The sequence below is a fragment of the Bacillus rossius genome, chromosome 11, assembly GCF_032445375.1.
Source record: "Bacillus rossius redtenbacheri isolate Brsri chromosome 11, Brsri_v3, whole genome shotgun sequence".
Taxonomy (NCBI): domain Eukaryota; kingdom Metazoa; phylum Arthropoda; class Insecta; order Phasmatodea; family Bacillidae; genus Bacillus; species Bacillus rossius.
Genome location: NC_086338.1, coordinates 47705643 through 47721007, shown reverse-complemented (window position 1 = coordinate 47721007; position 15365 = coordinate 47705643). Strand labels below are relative to the sequence as shown.

Genomic DNA, 15365 nt, shown 5'->3' with positions numbered 1-15365 from the left:
ACTTGGACACCGGCAGCCCGGAGATATCCAGGCCACATTTCCTGCGCTTAGTACTTAGAGCTTCGTAACAAGGTTACTTTAATTAACATTAGTGATTCAATAAATAAATTAAAACATTTTGGGCTCTATGTCCGGCAGATGAATACATACACTGCAAAGGCGGACGAACACTCCCACACTTCTCGATAGCTGTGCGGGCTCGACCTTGGGTTTATTTTCTTCGCTGCACTGACTTGTTGTTTGCACACGCTTAAGAGGGGTTGGTGTCGATGTGGCATAATGATCCGTGTGACAGAGGAGCACCGACCGTTGATGTCAAACTGTTTAAAATTACTAATCACAGAAACAAATTTAATATACTTAGTTTTTAAATTGTAGTTCTATTACAAGCTCTTTCTCACGAACACACGACTTTTAAAGTTTGGAATGGCACTCGTGTTACAATTTCTAAATTCAATAAATTGGACGTATTCTTAAACTTATCGCTTATGAGTTTGTCTAAATAATGTTTTTGTCGTGTCCTGCATTTGGCCTCGGCCTCCTCCCTCTGAAACCAACATGGCCGCCTCTCAAAGAAAGGTGTATCCCACAGTCTTCTCTACACCAGCCTTGTGGTATAGGCGACGAGAGGTGCAGCACCACAACATAGATGGCAGCAAGCATTATTGACTTTTATAAAAGGGAATATGTATTTTCTAATTAATATACAATATAAAATGTGTGTCAGTGCTATGTGTGTAATAATTAAATAGTGTCCTTGTGTGCAGGTTACTGGGAAGGGCAAAATAATGACCTGTGTATAGTATGTGTCGCTTCTATCAGTAACCAATGTCTGAAGGAGTTGTATTTAAGCTAGGTAGAAATTTACCTCGCTAAAGGCTTGCAGGAAATGGCTCAAGTTGCCCCCGAAAAACCCAGTGCCACCCATAGCAATGCGCACAGCAATGCAGCCCCCATACCCCCGCATGGTATACTCCCCCTCCACGTGCAACCCCCCATCCTGAACCATCCCTCCATTTACCATATTCAACCTGTTTGCCAATAATTCATGAATTCTTGCATCCCGCATGTGTGTGCCCAGGGCTTTCCCTGTGCTTGTGCAGGTTTTACCTGGGCCCAACTTATCTAGTTTTAGTCTAAAATAGTCAGTGAGGGGAGTTAGTCATGGCGCCAATCGCTAACATGGCTGGCCAATCCCCTCCTAGCACACGATGCATACACCCTCCCCCGCATGGCCAACCCCTGCATGATTAGAGCGTATAGGCTTCGGCCTGAGACGTACATAGAGTCTCTCCCTAACCCAGACCCCTCCCAAATACACTTAGTTTTAATTTAGGTTAAGAAAAAAAAACCTCGCTAGACATTCCTACCCTAGACAAATCTGGGGGAAATAAAGCAGGAATTGGGAATTTGGATTATTGCTTTCTGCTCTCCTCTCACTCTCCCCTTATTCTCCCCTTCCTTCCTCTGGAACGGCCTTCGGGATCTCGCTCTAGAATGTCTTCCCTCCTCCCTCCGGAGTGGCCTTCGGGAGCTCGCTCTAGACTCCCCTCCTCAGGAGCGGCCCTCGGGAGCTCACTCTAAGGCTCCAACTAACGCCCCTTCCTCGCACTGTACCTGACTCTACCCCTCGTCCAGCAAAAGGGCAGGCAAGTGCCAACATCTGAGAGTGAAGGAGCAGCTGCCAGCCTACCAGCAGGCCTTCCGCCCCACCTCACGCCACTCCAGCACCAGATGCTGTTGCCAGGACACGTCATTTTGTTTCCTTTACAATTAATTTAAATTTCAATAAAATAACATACAACTCGGTGATAGGCCTACCTACAGTATCACATCGTGTATTTTTATCTGAATATAAATCACATAATATAATGAGGGGAATAAGTTATGGCTGGTTTCAGATGTAGTTAACATAATAATTATTACTAGCCAACCACACTATTTTACAAAATTTAAATCTTGTTAACCTAACTTAACCAATCGTTCAAGCGATTTTAAAGTATTTCAGAGGAGGTACAGTAATAATTCAGACAGTTTGTGATAGCAATTCGATAGGTACAATATTCCGATAGCGAATGATCTAGAACAGAATTTAACAATTTTATATCAGATTTCAGTCAGTCCTCTAGCGGAATTATTCCTACAGTGACTGGTGGCTACAACAGCTGGGGGTTCTCTGTCGGGCCAAAATGTGACTGGTTCCGAGAAGAGTTTAATTGCTGTGTTTTTTTTTTCAGGTACGTGAGCGCTAGTTATGCATCAACACTTTATCTATGGAAGATTTCAATCTATACCAACTTTTGTCTACGATATCACAGAATAAATAACCAATTGTTTATTCTGTGACGATATGTAGTGTTGTGTTTATGTTTTGTATGACACGTGTTCTTCAAAAATACTTCCAAACACTGGGTTAGATTTTCTTAGGCTAAATTTTATATTTATAGAAGAAAACAATTAAAAAAAAAAATAACAGTATGGGAAGTGATGAAGAAGGGACTAAGAAACTTTTTGATAAGAAGCAGTGGAGACAGAAAAAATACAGCAAAGAATACAAGTGTAAGTATCGTAATTAGGGTGGTAATTTATAAAAGCGTTGATCTGGGATCAAAAAAAAGGTAAATATTTACAATCGCGGTAGATGCCAAAAAAAAATGCTAAAAATCTGAAAATACTTTTATTCTGTGCCCTTTCACTTCCTCTTTTGAAAACAACCGGCGGAGGTAAGAAATTCCAAATACTTTAGGAGATATCGAATTTTTTAATTTCATCATATGTAGAGTCACGGTATATGCCAAAAAAAATGCTAAACATCTGAAAATACCTTTATCATATGCTCTTCAACTTCCTCTTTTCATTAAAAGCGGCGGAGATAAGAAATTCCAAATACTTTAGGAGATATCGAATTTTTAAATTTCAGCACAAAACCAGCGCATTCCTGTGGCGTGCGTGCACCATTGTTTCTTGTTTACGTACGAGAACGAGTATCTATTTTTTTATTGGATAATGATGTCACGTGATTGTTCGTGATAGGCCAGAATTCAAATGAACTAATACGTGATTATTTAGTTCAATTATTGTTTAAAACGGTGTTTAATTACCGCCTCCAACTTACGTGAGTTTTTAACGTTTCTTAAAGTCTTATTTGTTATTTTGATATTGTTGCGCAAGTAATAAGTAACAAAAAAAAATTACGTGAGTTGTTACTGTACATCCTTTGTTACGGGTTTGTTATGTAAGGTCAGTTACATTATAAATAATTTAAAACTAAAGAATAATTAAAATTAATTCACATTATTTTTAATATCACCTTAGTTTTAAAGTATTTATAATGTAACTGACCTGACCTAATCGACCATTTTAGTTTACTGTTCACCCTCTGTCCGGGTTTGTTTGGTCAGGTCAGTTACATTATAAATATTTTAAAACTAAACAGCCATTAAAATTAATTCACAAAATAATTTTTAATGTCGGCTTAGTTTGAAAGTATTAATAATGTAACTGACCTGACCTAATCAACCATTTTATTAATTACGCATTCACGATTCACGTATTCACGAACACAGCAAAATAACAAAAATGGCGCCGCTCGAATGGTTCCACAGGTCTTGTATTGCAAAATTAAAAAATTCGATATCTCCTAAAGTATTTGGAATTTCTTATCTCCGCCGCTTTTAATGAAAAGAGGAAGTTGAAGAGCATATGATAAAGGTATTTTAGGATTTTTTACATTTTTTTTGGCATCTACCGCGACTCTACATATCATGAAATTAAAAAATTCGATATCTCCTAAAGTATTTGGAATTTCTTATCTCCGCCGATTGATTTGAAAAGAGGAAGTGAAAGTGCATAGAATAAAAGTATTTTCGGATTTTTGGCATTATTTTTGGCATCTACCGCGATTGTAAATATTTACCAAAAAAAAAACTTAAGAAGGTTACGTCGCAGTTTTTCCGTAATTAAAGTAATATTCCGCGGATGTTTTTCAATGTGATTTTTTTTATATAACTTTGGGTAAATCTGTATTGTACGGATTAGCGCCAAAAAAAATCGTACAAATATGAAATAACTTTCATTATATGCTCTTTTACGTCCTATTTTCAAAACTGCCTGCGGAGATTAAAAATTCCAATTACTTTTGGAGATATCGCCGTTCTTATTTTGCAATACAAGCCCTATGTAATCATTCAACAGACGCCATTTTATATTTTGCCGTGTGTGCGTGAATGCCTAAATAACAGAATTTTTCCATTATGTAAGGTTAGTTACATGATAAATACTTCAAAATAAACGGAAATTAATAATAATATCAATTAATTTTACTTGTATAGTTTTAAGTATTTATAATGTAACTGACCTGACCTAACAAAACGGGACAAAGGTAGATTAGGTCAGGTCAGCTACAGTATAAATACTTTGAAACTGAACGGTCATTAAAAATAATAAAAATTAATTTTAATGGTTGTTTAGTTATAAAGTATTTATAATGTAGCTGACCTGACCTAACAAACCGGGAAAAAGGATGAACAGTAGGAACTCACGTAATTTTCTTTTTACGTGATGTAGTCGTTCAACTACGTCGCGAAAAAAAAAAAAAAATCATTCTTGTAAACAAGCAACAATGGTGAAACGCGGGAAGCCTACGATTCACTCATCCTTCTGGACATACCCGAATACTCACGTTGGCAAGCCTTTCAACAGACGAGAGGCAAACGCCCGATCGTGCATCTTCGGTTTTTTTTTTTTTTGTTTATTGTAAATAAATATGCAACTCATGAAAACTAATGGTCAATTAGGTTGTTAGCTACATTATAAATACTTCAAAACATTGTGGATGGTTGATTTGGTTAGGATAGCTACATTAAAAATACTGTGAAATCATGTAAACGGTTTCCTAGTGCTGGATAGCTACATATTAAAATGTTATTTGCTAAGCAACCATAAAATGATTTTACAGTTTTTTTAATGTAGCTATACTTACCTAATATAACCAACCATATACAATGTTTTAAAGTATTTTTAATTACTTCTTGCTAATTTTAAGAAAAGAAGGCTTGCCAACGTGAGTATTCGGGTATGTCCAGAAAGATGTGTGAATCGTAGGCTTCCCTCTCAACGCCGCAGCAGTGCACAAAAGGAAATTTAAAAATTCAATATCTCCTAAAGTATTTGGAATTTCTGATCTCCGCCGGGTTTAATGAAAAGAGGAAGTTAAAGAGCACAGAATAAAGGTATTTTCGGATTTTTAAATTTTTTTTAAAAAAAAATCGCCAAAAAATGAATATTAAAAAATTCGATATCTCCAAAAGTAATTGGAATTTTTTATCTCCGCAGGCGGTTCTGAAAAGAGGACGTAAGATAGCATATAATGAAAGTTATTTCATATTTGTACGATTTTTTTTGGTGCTAATCCGTACAATACAGATTTACCTAACTTTGTAACAGAGTTGATAAATTCCCAATGATTTCAGTTAAATTGACTTTTTTAAAGTTGAATGATTGATTTCATTTGCAATTGGGGTTTCACCCGATGGGATGTAATAATGTATCAGATATATAGGTTTCATTGCATATAAAAAAAAAATAATAACTGGGATGGATCATGTCGTAGTTAAGTGGAATGACTTAGTTTGTTGTCCCAAGATATTTTCCTGATGACAAATCCGGACGGCACAGTAATGGTTGGTTAGGTTAGTATAGTTACATTATTTTATAGTACATACTTGTTATATAGCTAATGTAACCTAACCAACTGTCCATACTATTTTTAAGTATTTTTAATGTATCTCAACAATTCTCTAATTTCTTGGTCATTTAAGTCTATAATGGATGATATTGACATCCTTACCACCTGTTTTATATCCTATAGTTTGTTCCACTAAAGTTACATGAGCGAGCGACTAACTTTGGTGAACTTCGGAACTGTTCAGACCTCTGAATAGACTGGTAAGAATTTAAGGTTCCCCAAGTTGCTACGTAAAAGCACAACGACAATGGCTGCGTCACTGCACAGGCTACCTAGTGTAAATTATAAACAATAATTTCTCTGAAACCAGTAGGAATTTTTAAACGCTGTTTTAACAGTAAATAGAGGAACATCTGTAGTACTGAAAAATACCATTTTCTGATTTTTAATTAATTCATATGCAGAAAAGCCACGACGAAAGAAATTTGCTGAATTTATGAAAGGGGTCCCTTTTTCAAAATAATCTAAAAAATTTCCAAAATGCTTGTTAATAATTCTTTACAGGATTTGGAATGATATTCTAAAAGAGCGTTGTTATATTTGGTAAAATAATAAAAATAAATAAACTAATTAAATATTTATTATTAAATTCTTTTTGTGAGTTTCCACCCCTAAGGGGTGTAAATGAAGTCAGTTCATTTTTAAGAAGAAAAATGCATACTTCTGAATCTACAAGGACTAGAAGTAAGAAACTCAATCATGAGCATGCATATAGAGTTAGGTTCATAATGCATATTTTTACATTTTTTCACATTCAACTCTTAAGGAGGGAAAACAAGGGTAAGCTTTGTTTTATGTAAAAAAAAAAAAAAAAAAAAAACTTTTATATGTAAAGCAAATAAAGCTGGAGGTCAGAAACTTAGTTTGAATAAGGTACATGTTTGTATATTTTCTCAAGTTTCCACTGCAAAGGAGGTGAAAAGGTAATTTATTAGTTAGGGTTTACAGTAAAAAATATCTCCTAAGAAAATTAAGATAGAGATAAAAATCTGAGCATTAATGACATGTGAAAAGTAACAGTGCATTATTACTTTTTTTTTATTTGACTGCAAATTGGTGAAAATGAGATCAGTTATTTTATTTTAAAGAAATAAATAACATCTTTGAAACCAACCAAGCTGGAAGTAAGAAACTGAACATAAATAATTACATTATGAGTAATTTAAGATGTTTACATTTTCTTTTTTCTTCAAATTCTTCTTGCAATCGGGTAGAAAAAAGGGGTAAATTGGGTTTAATAAAAATAAATCTAATTTCTGAAGCAAATCAGGTGGGTAGGTAACAAACCGAGGACAAATAATGTACATTATTATTGATGTCATTTTTTTTTTTTTTTTTTAATTTAGAAATTTGACCTTAAGGGTAGTGAAAAAGCACTTGGTTAGTTTTTATAGTAACAAATCATATTTCCAAGCAAAACAAGCAGGCCATAAGAAACTGATAAAGAGTGACATTCATTATGAGTTGCGTGTGTGTTTTTAAAAGTATGTGCAACTAAACATTTCCTCTAAATAATTTGCAGTAACACATTTTTTTTACTTGATATCCACATATACATTTGATAATGTTTGTTTATAATTTAATTCTAATTCTGCTATAGAAATTCATTTTAAACGAGTCAGTGTTACCAATTGCGTAGTAAATTTTTTCCTAGATTGGCAGTTAGAATTTAAATACATTTTAGTAGATGTTTTTAATTACTATTTAATAATTTTAGTGATGGTAATTTTTTATTTTCGTTAATTTTATAGTCTGGGTAAAGTATATTCATTTTTGTGCAATTTTTAAATAATTTTCTGTTAATTTTCTTGTTGTAAGACGCACTTGCTTGGCACACTTGCTAAATATTCCCACTTCGGTTGTTTTCGGAACGAGCCGAGTGCGCCCGAAGACGTACAAGAAACAAACGAGCAGCGGAGAGTGTGCTGCGGTGCGAAGTGCGAACTATCGGCGGCCCGGGGAGCGAGAGCTACGAGAGCGGAGGTTCGAGCTGCCTGCGGCGAACGACAGCTGCGAGGAACTCACACCATGAGTTGTGAGGGACCTCTCTGGACGCCTGCTTCGTGAAGTAAAGTAAGGTTGACGACTCACAAATACATTTAAAGTCGTCGGGAACGGAAAATGCGAAACTTAATCCCAGATTTTAGTGTGACGAAGCATGCTGATGCTTTGAATGGGACAGCTACGAGCTTTAACATGTGTAGATTGGTTCCCGAATTTTTCTACGGACATTTATGTTGCTAACGAACAGTTATGAATAAATTGTCTTGCAATCTGAAAAAGTCTGAGCGATTATAATAAATTATGTTTTCTGCCTTTACTAACTGTGACAAGTTGGAAGAAGTTAAATGAGAAGTCTGTGCACAAACAGTAAATTTCAAGTCTACGAATTAATATAACTATTACTAAGTATGCGTACTTAAAGTCGAGGAAGGGGCGTGAAAACGATAGTTGGGCAGACGTGCTTATAATTGAACTTAAAATTCTTGATGAACAGAAAAGGCCTTGTGAACTTTGATGTAGGAGTGCTCCATTAGAATTGTAGTATTTTAGATGTGTGTTAGATTATTATCTTTTTATTATTTAGCCTGGTAATGAAATATGCAGTTGATTATACATCACATATTTTTATAAACATGAGATATGCTTAACTTTATTGTGCTATTATGATGCATGTATTTGAGTCACAATAATGTAGGTATAATATATATATTATTTTAATGATTGTCATGAAGCATACGGACTTAAGAAAATGTTTAACGTGTGCATGAAAAGGCATGCTAATGTATGTCACAACAGCCGTGGTCAATTTCACAGTTGTAATTGAATTTAATAAACTGAGAAAAGTTTAACTGGTTTGTTTTCTTTTATTATCACTACCCATTGGATGCTTTTCTATAAGATTCGATGAAGATAACGTGTTTGATAAATTTCTGGAATCTAACATGGCATGCTCAAGGGGGTGGGGACTCAGTCTTCGGAGAAGCGAGAGTAAACAGCTTTTTTTTTGGGCAGCTGTGTGATTGACCCTCTTGGTAGCATGCGTGTGGGAAATTTTTGTCGTCCTTGACCGTGGAAGCAGGTCAAGGTCATGACATCAGGGACCTTACCTCGCTTGGTTGTTAAAAAGCTGGATACTTGGTGAATTTTCATTGGGGTAACACTGTGTTGCTTGCTTATTTTCTTGTGTGCAGGTGGCACACCTCAAACTCCAGGGTGGAAAATCAGGGAAAATGCAGGGAAGTTGAAATTGGTTAGGGAATTTACTTGAAATCATTGGGGGAAAATGTTACGAAAATCCCCCAGTGATGGTAATTTGAGTAGAAAACGTCTTTCTCCAATCTACCATCACACAGTCTCTGAAATCATTTTTTTTCTCTCTCCAGATGGTGTTTTGGTGCATATTCATGCACTATAAAATTGTACACAAGGTTATGTTTGAAGTAGGTCAGCTATTGGGATGGTGGAGCTTGATTTTCTTTGTTTCATTTCAGAAAATTCCCAAATAGGTAAATAATTATATTAAAAAATAAATTTTGTCAGGGAAAATTCAGGGAATTTTTTTTTAATACAGATTTGTCATGACACCGTGAATACTCTAGCATTCTGTAGTTAAAGAATTAACCACTAGCAATGAAACAAAATATTGTCAAAGTTTATATTTTTTTGTTTAAGTTACCAGCAATTTTCAGGGTGGCTCGTTTCTGGATTCCTGATTTATTTACCCTTTGACAGCAAGGTTTTTATTTGTTTTCCAGTGAAGCAGTGGGAAGAGAGACGGAGGATAGCCGCGCTCAGAAAACATCGCAAGGAACTCAGGAAGGAAGGCGGCGACGCAGCTCAAACGAATGCTTTTCCTCAGTTCCCGCAGGGGGGTGAAGGTTCAGAGCCTGAAACGTGAGTTGAGTTCAGTATTTGAGGTAAATGTTCCCCTGCCATAACACACACCTTACACTTTAGGGGTGGTTTCAATATATATACAATATCACACACACCAACACACGTACTAAAGGTTTTTTAAAAATTTTCTTTAATTAAACTCATGTTTTTTTTTACGATTACCCAATTTAAAATGTAAATATCTGTCAATATAGATTAGGCAAAAGAGCACTGAGTGCTGGAGTGTCTTGATGTAAATTCCAAATCTGTAAAGTGATATATGTGCAAAATTTTGCAAGCTTCCACCCTAATGGGTGTAAATGTAGTAGGTAGGTTTGTTTTTAGAAGAAAAATTCATACTTCCGAATGTATAAGAAGGACTCGAAGTAAGAAACTAAGAGTGAACAAAGAGTTAAGTTCAAATATTTTTTTTTACGTTTTTTTTCCCAAATTCAACTGTTTTACGGGGTAAAAAGAAGGTAATAAAATAAGTTACCTAGCATGTTTTTATATTTTTTCTCAAGGTTCAATAGCAATAGAGAGTTAAAAAGGTGTAATTTAGTTAGGTTCTACAGAAAAAAATCATAGCGGAGATAAACTGAGCGTAAACTGAGACGGATATATAACTTTTAAAAATTAATGAGTGAGTTTTAGCTCTTTTTCTTTTCAAAATTTGACTGTAAACTGTTGAAAACGAGATAAGTTTGTTTTGTATGTAATAAATCATATCTTCGAAACAAATCATGCTGGAGGTAACAGACTGAACATTAATAGGTAATATACATTATGACATTATGAGTAATGTAAGGTTTTTTTTACTGTATATTTTTTTCATAATTATACCACAAAGGGAGAGGGGGAAAAATGGGTAATCTCTGAAGCAAACAAAGTGGGTAGCAAGATAAAGAAGCTTAAAAATTTTTATATGCCTGAGGCATTACAAGTGTCATATGCAAGAAGTTATCAGGTGTTTGTTGACTACAAGTATTTAATTATTGTACATCCGTCAACCATATCTCGATTTTCATAGCTTGCGTTAAGGTTTTGTCTTAGTCTGCAGATTTAGCTGGATTTAGAGAGAAGGGGAAAGATTTCCAGACTTCACAACATATCCTCTCCCTTTATTTTACCAAGAACTTATTGGGTGGGGGGGGGGGGGGGGTTGTTTCTCAACCACCCACCCTCCAGAGACCTAACTGCAGAGGAAAGGGGAAAATCTCAGAAAAAAATTTTAGGATGAAAGTACACATTTAATTTTTGTCTCGCTGTGCACATATGAAGTGACTCCACTACTGTCAACACAGTTCAATGTCTGACCTGGTATAGGCCTACATTTAATTTTTTAAATGGTAGAGTTTTGTTACATAATTGTTAAAATATAAGGGGTGAAACTTTTCTCAGTTGCAAACATTTTAATAACATTTCCTTACACAGCCAAAAACTTTTGATGTGCTCTGACGCTAGGTACTACGGTGAGCTATGACTCGCACAAATCATACCATTTTCCCATGAGACTGAGCCTTAAGATGTGTACTAATCTTACAATTATTCCATGTAAACTCACTTTTGGTCAAGATGAAGATGTAAAAGCCATATAAATGGATATCCTAAGTTTGTGGGTTGTAGCCATAATAGTAGATAAGAACAATCTTGGTAGCCAATAGGAAGTTTTTTGTGTGTTTTGTCTGGCTAGTCATCGCTCAGACGAATTTATCATTTTAATGTGAGTGAGAGTTAAAATCTTACGGCTTTGGTCTGGGCTGCGCTGATAAATAACCTTATTCAAACATTTCGTTTGAATTTCGTGACCGCAGTTACCGGCAAGAGCCCATGGCGGGAAAATTTTGCTTTTGTGTCATCTCAATGACAGTTAGTTTTCCTAGGTCGTACCGTGTGTTCAGAATTTACCGCGGGATATTTTACTAACCTCAAATTATTTTGGTGTCTAGCAATAAGTCACCATGAACTGTGTTGATCTAGTGAAATTGTGGACAGTGTAAAAAATATTTAGGTAAAAAAAATAAATCCTATATATTCAGAAAATTCTTTTATTTGAAACGTCACTCCAAATTCAGTAATAATCTTCACAACCTTTATCTTGGTGAACAGTCTCAAATAAAGTGCCTCAAGACCTCTTATTTTAAGTGTTTTATTGTTTTGGATTGTTGCAATGTAACCCAAAAGCTTAATTAATTCAGACATTAGCCAAAAAGGCTTGCAAACCTTAAGGATTTACAAATGTGAAGTAACATTTTTTAGATAGTACTAGCTGCAGTACCTGACGTTGCCCGGGCTGAACACAGGTTAATATATTGTCCACGAGTCAACACAAAATGGATAGCGCTATATGACAGTGTGGTAGACATAGAGAAATGACACACAATTGCTGTTTGTATGCCTATGACCTATGATTTTCTGTTTACCCATGGCGATCGGTTGAACGGTTTAGAACTTGATGTGATGCAGCACCATCTAGCGGTGAGTTATAAAAAAATGGATAGCATAAAAACCTTCTCCATGAAAAAACACATCACTGTGCCAACTTTCGTGGTGATCGGTCAAACAGTTTATCAACGTCATACATACAAACATCCAATTTGATATTTATAGTTTTGATCATTTTTAAAGAATTGATGGTGGAATTTCAACCACTATAGTTTCTCAAGGAGTACAATTTTATTTCAAACTTTGTGACAAAGTAAATTTTAAATTTCCTTGGAATATAGTAAAACATGGTAAAATATAAACCACTTCATATTTGTGAATACCAAAATTAATTTTATCCTGGAACACTCCCAATATTTGTACTATACAAATTTTTTATTTGCTGGTTTGTGAAACCAGCTGAAAGTTTAGCCTAGCTTCATATTTGAAACCCATATCATGAAAAATCTTTATTTTAATAATGCTCAAAACTTTGGTTTTCCTTGTGAAGTGGTGAAGTACACCAAAATTATTAACTTGCTATATAAATGTTTTCTGCTTGTGGTTTTTTTGTTTGAATACCAAGTTTGCAGCACTGTGTTAAGCTTAAGTATTGGCAAGAAGCAGAGGTTGTATTCTGTATTTTCGAATCGGGACCAATCACACAAAAAGCCAGAGTGATGCTTTACAAACAGTCATTGTGGAGTCCACGTGACGACGTCCTGACTGAAGTTGATGGGCAATGAATGAGGATCGCGGGATCTTGCTGCCACTGTCTGGAGTCGCTTGGCTTGTGGGTTCCAGCTGCGGGGAAGGCGAAGGATTTTGCCCGCGTTTCGTTCAAAATAGCATTCTCTCTGTTCAGATACTAACTGTTAGGTAGCTGTGCCGTCCATAACCTCGTTCAAATCTTCGTATGTATCAGGGATGTAACTAGATATGGGGCTTGTGTAAACAATTATAATTATGTTGGTAGTGATGTGAAGATATATGTAGCTGTACAGTTGTCAGCAGTGATTGTCAAGATGGCTAATAAAGATGTTTGTACTTAAAGTGTGTATTTTAATTATAGGCATAGACAATGAATAGTGATTTCAATATACTGCAATAACTAAAGTGTCATTATAATGCCTATTAAATATTGAGTTATAACGGCTTGAGCCCCAGATGCCGCATTTGGGGAGGGTGCAAAACTGGCAGAGTAATTTTTACCATAGATATTTACTGCAGTATTGTAGTGTTAGAATGGAAAAAAAAAATAATAATTTTGGAGGGCAGATGAACTGAATTATTTCTATCAAAAGATACGTGTTTGTCATTGAATATTTCGAAACTGGTATTTGTCACGTACTATCCACCTTGTGATGTGTTAAAAATAAAATGACTGCACATAAATCTATTTATTTACTATCCAAGTTGAATATAAAGTATTTCAAATAGTGAAATATATATGTGGTGGCGATATGAGGGGTTGTGGGAAAAGGTTTTGGTTTAGTTTGTTTAAAAAAAAGGGAAGGGGGGGGTGCTAAGATGAGTTCTTGCCCTGGGTGGAAACTAGTCTAGTTTGACACAGCTAGAAACCACAGGCCAATCAACTTTATGAGCAATGATTCAGTATCCAAGGGTGTTCTGATAGGTCCAGTCTTATTTGGTCATAACCATGTGAGGTAAAACCCTATCAAACAGACACAATCTCACAGTCTAGTAAGAGTACATTTCATGTTTCTCAACAGTGTTTAATTGAGTTGTATATTAATTTAGCAATGGTCTATTATGTAGCTATGCAATGAACAGTAGACTTATAAAAACTGTTTCATTAAAATGTATTTGTTGCAGAAAAAAGAAGAGGAAAAAATTGAGTGCATTTCAGGCTGCACAGTTGGAATACCAGCAGAAGCGTGAAGAGAAGCAAAAGAAAATAGAAGAACTACTTAGAAAGAAGGAAGAAAAGGAGGAGGCACTGAAGAAGTACAAAATAAAGAAAGCAGAACGTTTTAAAAAACTATCAAAGAAGACTAGAAAGGGTCAGCCAGTTATGAAAGACAGAATAGAACTCTTACTTGAAAAAATTCAAACTAATTCAGATGTGTATAGATTATCTTGAAGGCTTAAAAGATTTTTTTTATTAAATGTAAATATATATATATATATATATATATATATATATATATATATATATATATATATATATATATATATATATATAGTTAGCTGTACCTGCCATCTTTTCCACGTTGTGCCTTTCTTGTTAGTTTTTTCAACATTTATACTTTGGCATTTTGTCAAAACATTTGGGGTTTTTCCTGAACAAAACTTTAATGTTAGCATTTTTGTAATCACAATTATTTCACATTATTGTGAAGCAGTTATCGTACCTTGATTATGCCCCTTCCAAAGTATAGAAAACCATTGTTATTTACAGCCAACTGAATGCACTTTCAGCCTGAAGCTAAGATGTACAGTTTATATCTACGTACATTGTTTTTACAGTAAGTGTGTTTAAACATATTATAAAATGTAATTGGAAACTAAATTGTATTTAAGATAAATGAAAGTAAAATTATTATCAATGTCACTCTCCCACAAAACCTGAGTTGCTTAAATTATACTGCCATTGACTCGTTTCTATCTATGAAAAGAACATTGGTTCACTATTTTTAAATGAACTCTTTAGACATTCATCACTGCCAAAAATCCTTCAATTTATTTGAGCACATTGCCTTTTATGTATAGCATTACAGTCTATTTGCCTGCACAGACTGTTTTATTTTACATCCAGTAAATCTTTTTAGCATGTACAAGTTTGTACAAAGATATTGGAAAAGTCATTTCATGCAAAAAAAAAACACTTGAAGGCAAATTAAACAAACAAATATTTCTTTTCATCTATTTTCTTAAACCTCCACTGGTGCTGTAATGATGTAGCTATTGTAGCTGTTTAGCAATCTCCACATGTTTTAGTAATAATAATAAAATAAAAATGTAAAAAAACTGTGACCTGACTACAGCGAATTAAAAAAGTTAAAAAAAAAACTAATTTTCTGATTACTATCATATTCTAAATGAATTAGACAAGCCTTTTGGTATGTTAACTATTCATGTTTATGTAGTTCTGTTTAAGTCTTCTTGCATTTTCACATTTATGACGTTGCAATTTAATTCAAATGCCGTGGTCGTGTGTTGTCAAGATCAAAACAATAACTCTTCCTTTCGGCTTCGCTGTAGCTTTTAAAAATCAAATTATAATATAATAGACAAATGACATCATTCATATGAAAATGCCAGAAGACTTCAATAGAACTAAATAAACAGGAAT

General features: G+C 34.7%; 1 protein-coding gene across 1 annotated transcript; it reads left to right on the top strand.

The window, feature by feature from the left end:
- The first annotated feature begins 2293 nt into the window (after nt 1-2293).
- Nucleotides 2294-14174, top strand: LOC134536916 (thyroid transcription factor 1-associated protein 26). Its single transcript, XM_063376996.1, has 3 exons — nt 2294-2559; nt 9505-9643; nt 13886-14174. The coding sequence occupies exons 1-3, from the start codon at nt 2478-2480 to the stop codon at nt 14151-14153; spliced, it is 489 nt and encodes a 162-aa protein (XP_063233066.1). The 5' UTR covers nt 2294-2477; the 3' UTR covers nt 14154-14174.
- Nucleotides 14175-15365: the final 1191 nt, after the last annotated feature.

What these genes read in the sequence shown, in the direction of transcription:
- LOC134536916 (XM_063376996.1), top strand. Translation starts at nt 2,478, where the DNA reads ATGGGAAGTGATGAAGAAGGGACTAAGAAACTTTTTGATAAGAAGCAG. An exon ending in ATACAGCAAAGAATACAAGT is followed by an intron (nt 2,560 to 9,504) that starts GTAAGTATCGTA and finishes TTTGTTTTCCAG; the next exon opens with TGAAGCAGTGGGAAGAGAGA. An exon ending in GAAGGTTCAGAGCCTGAAAC is followed by an intron (nt 9,644 to 13,885) that starts GTGAGTTGAGTT and finishes TATTTGTTGCAG; the next exon opens with AAAAAAGAAGAGGAAAAAAT.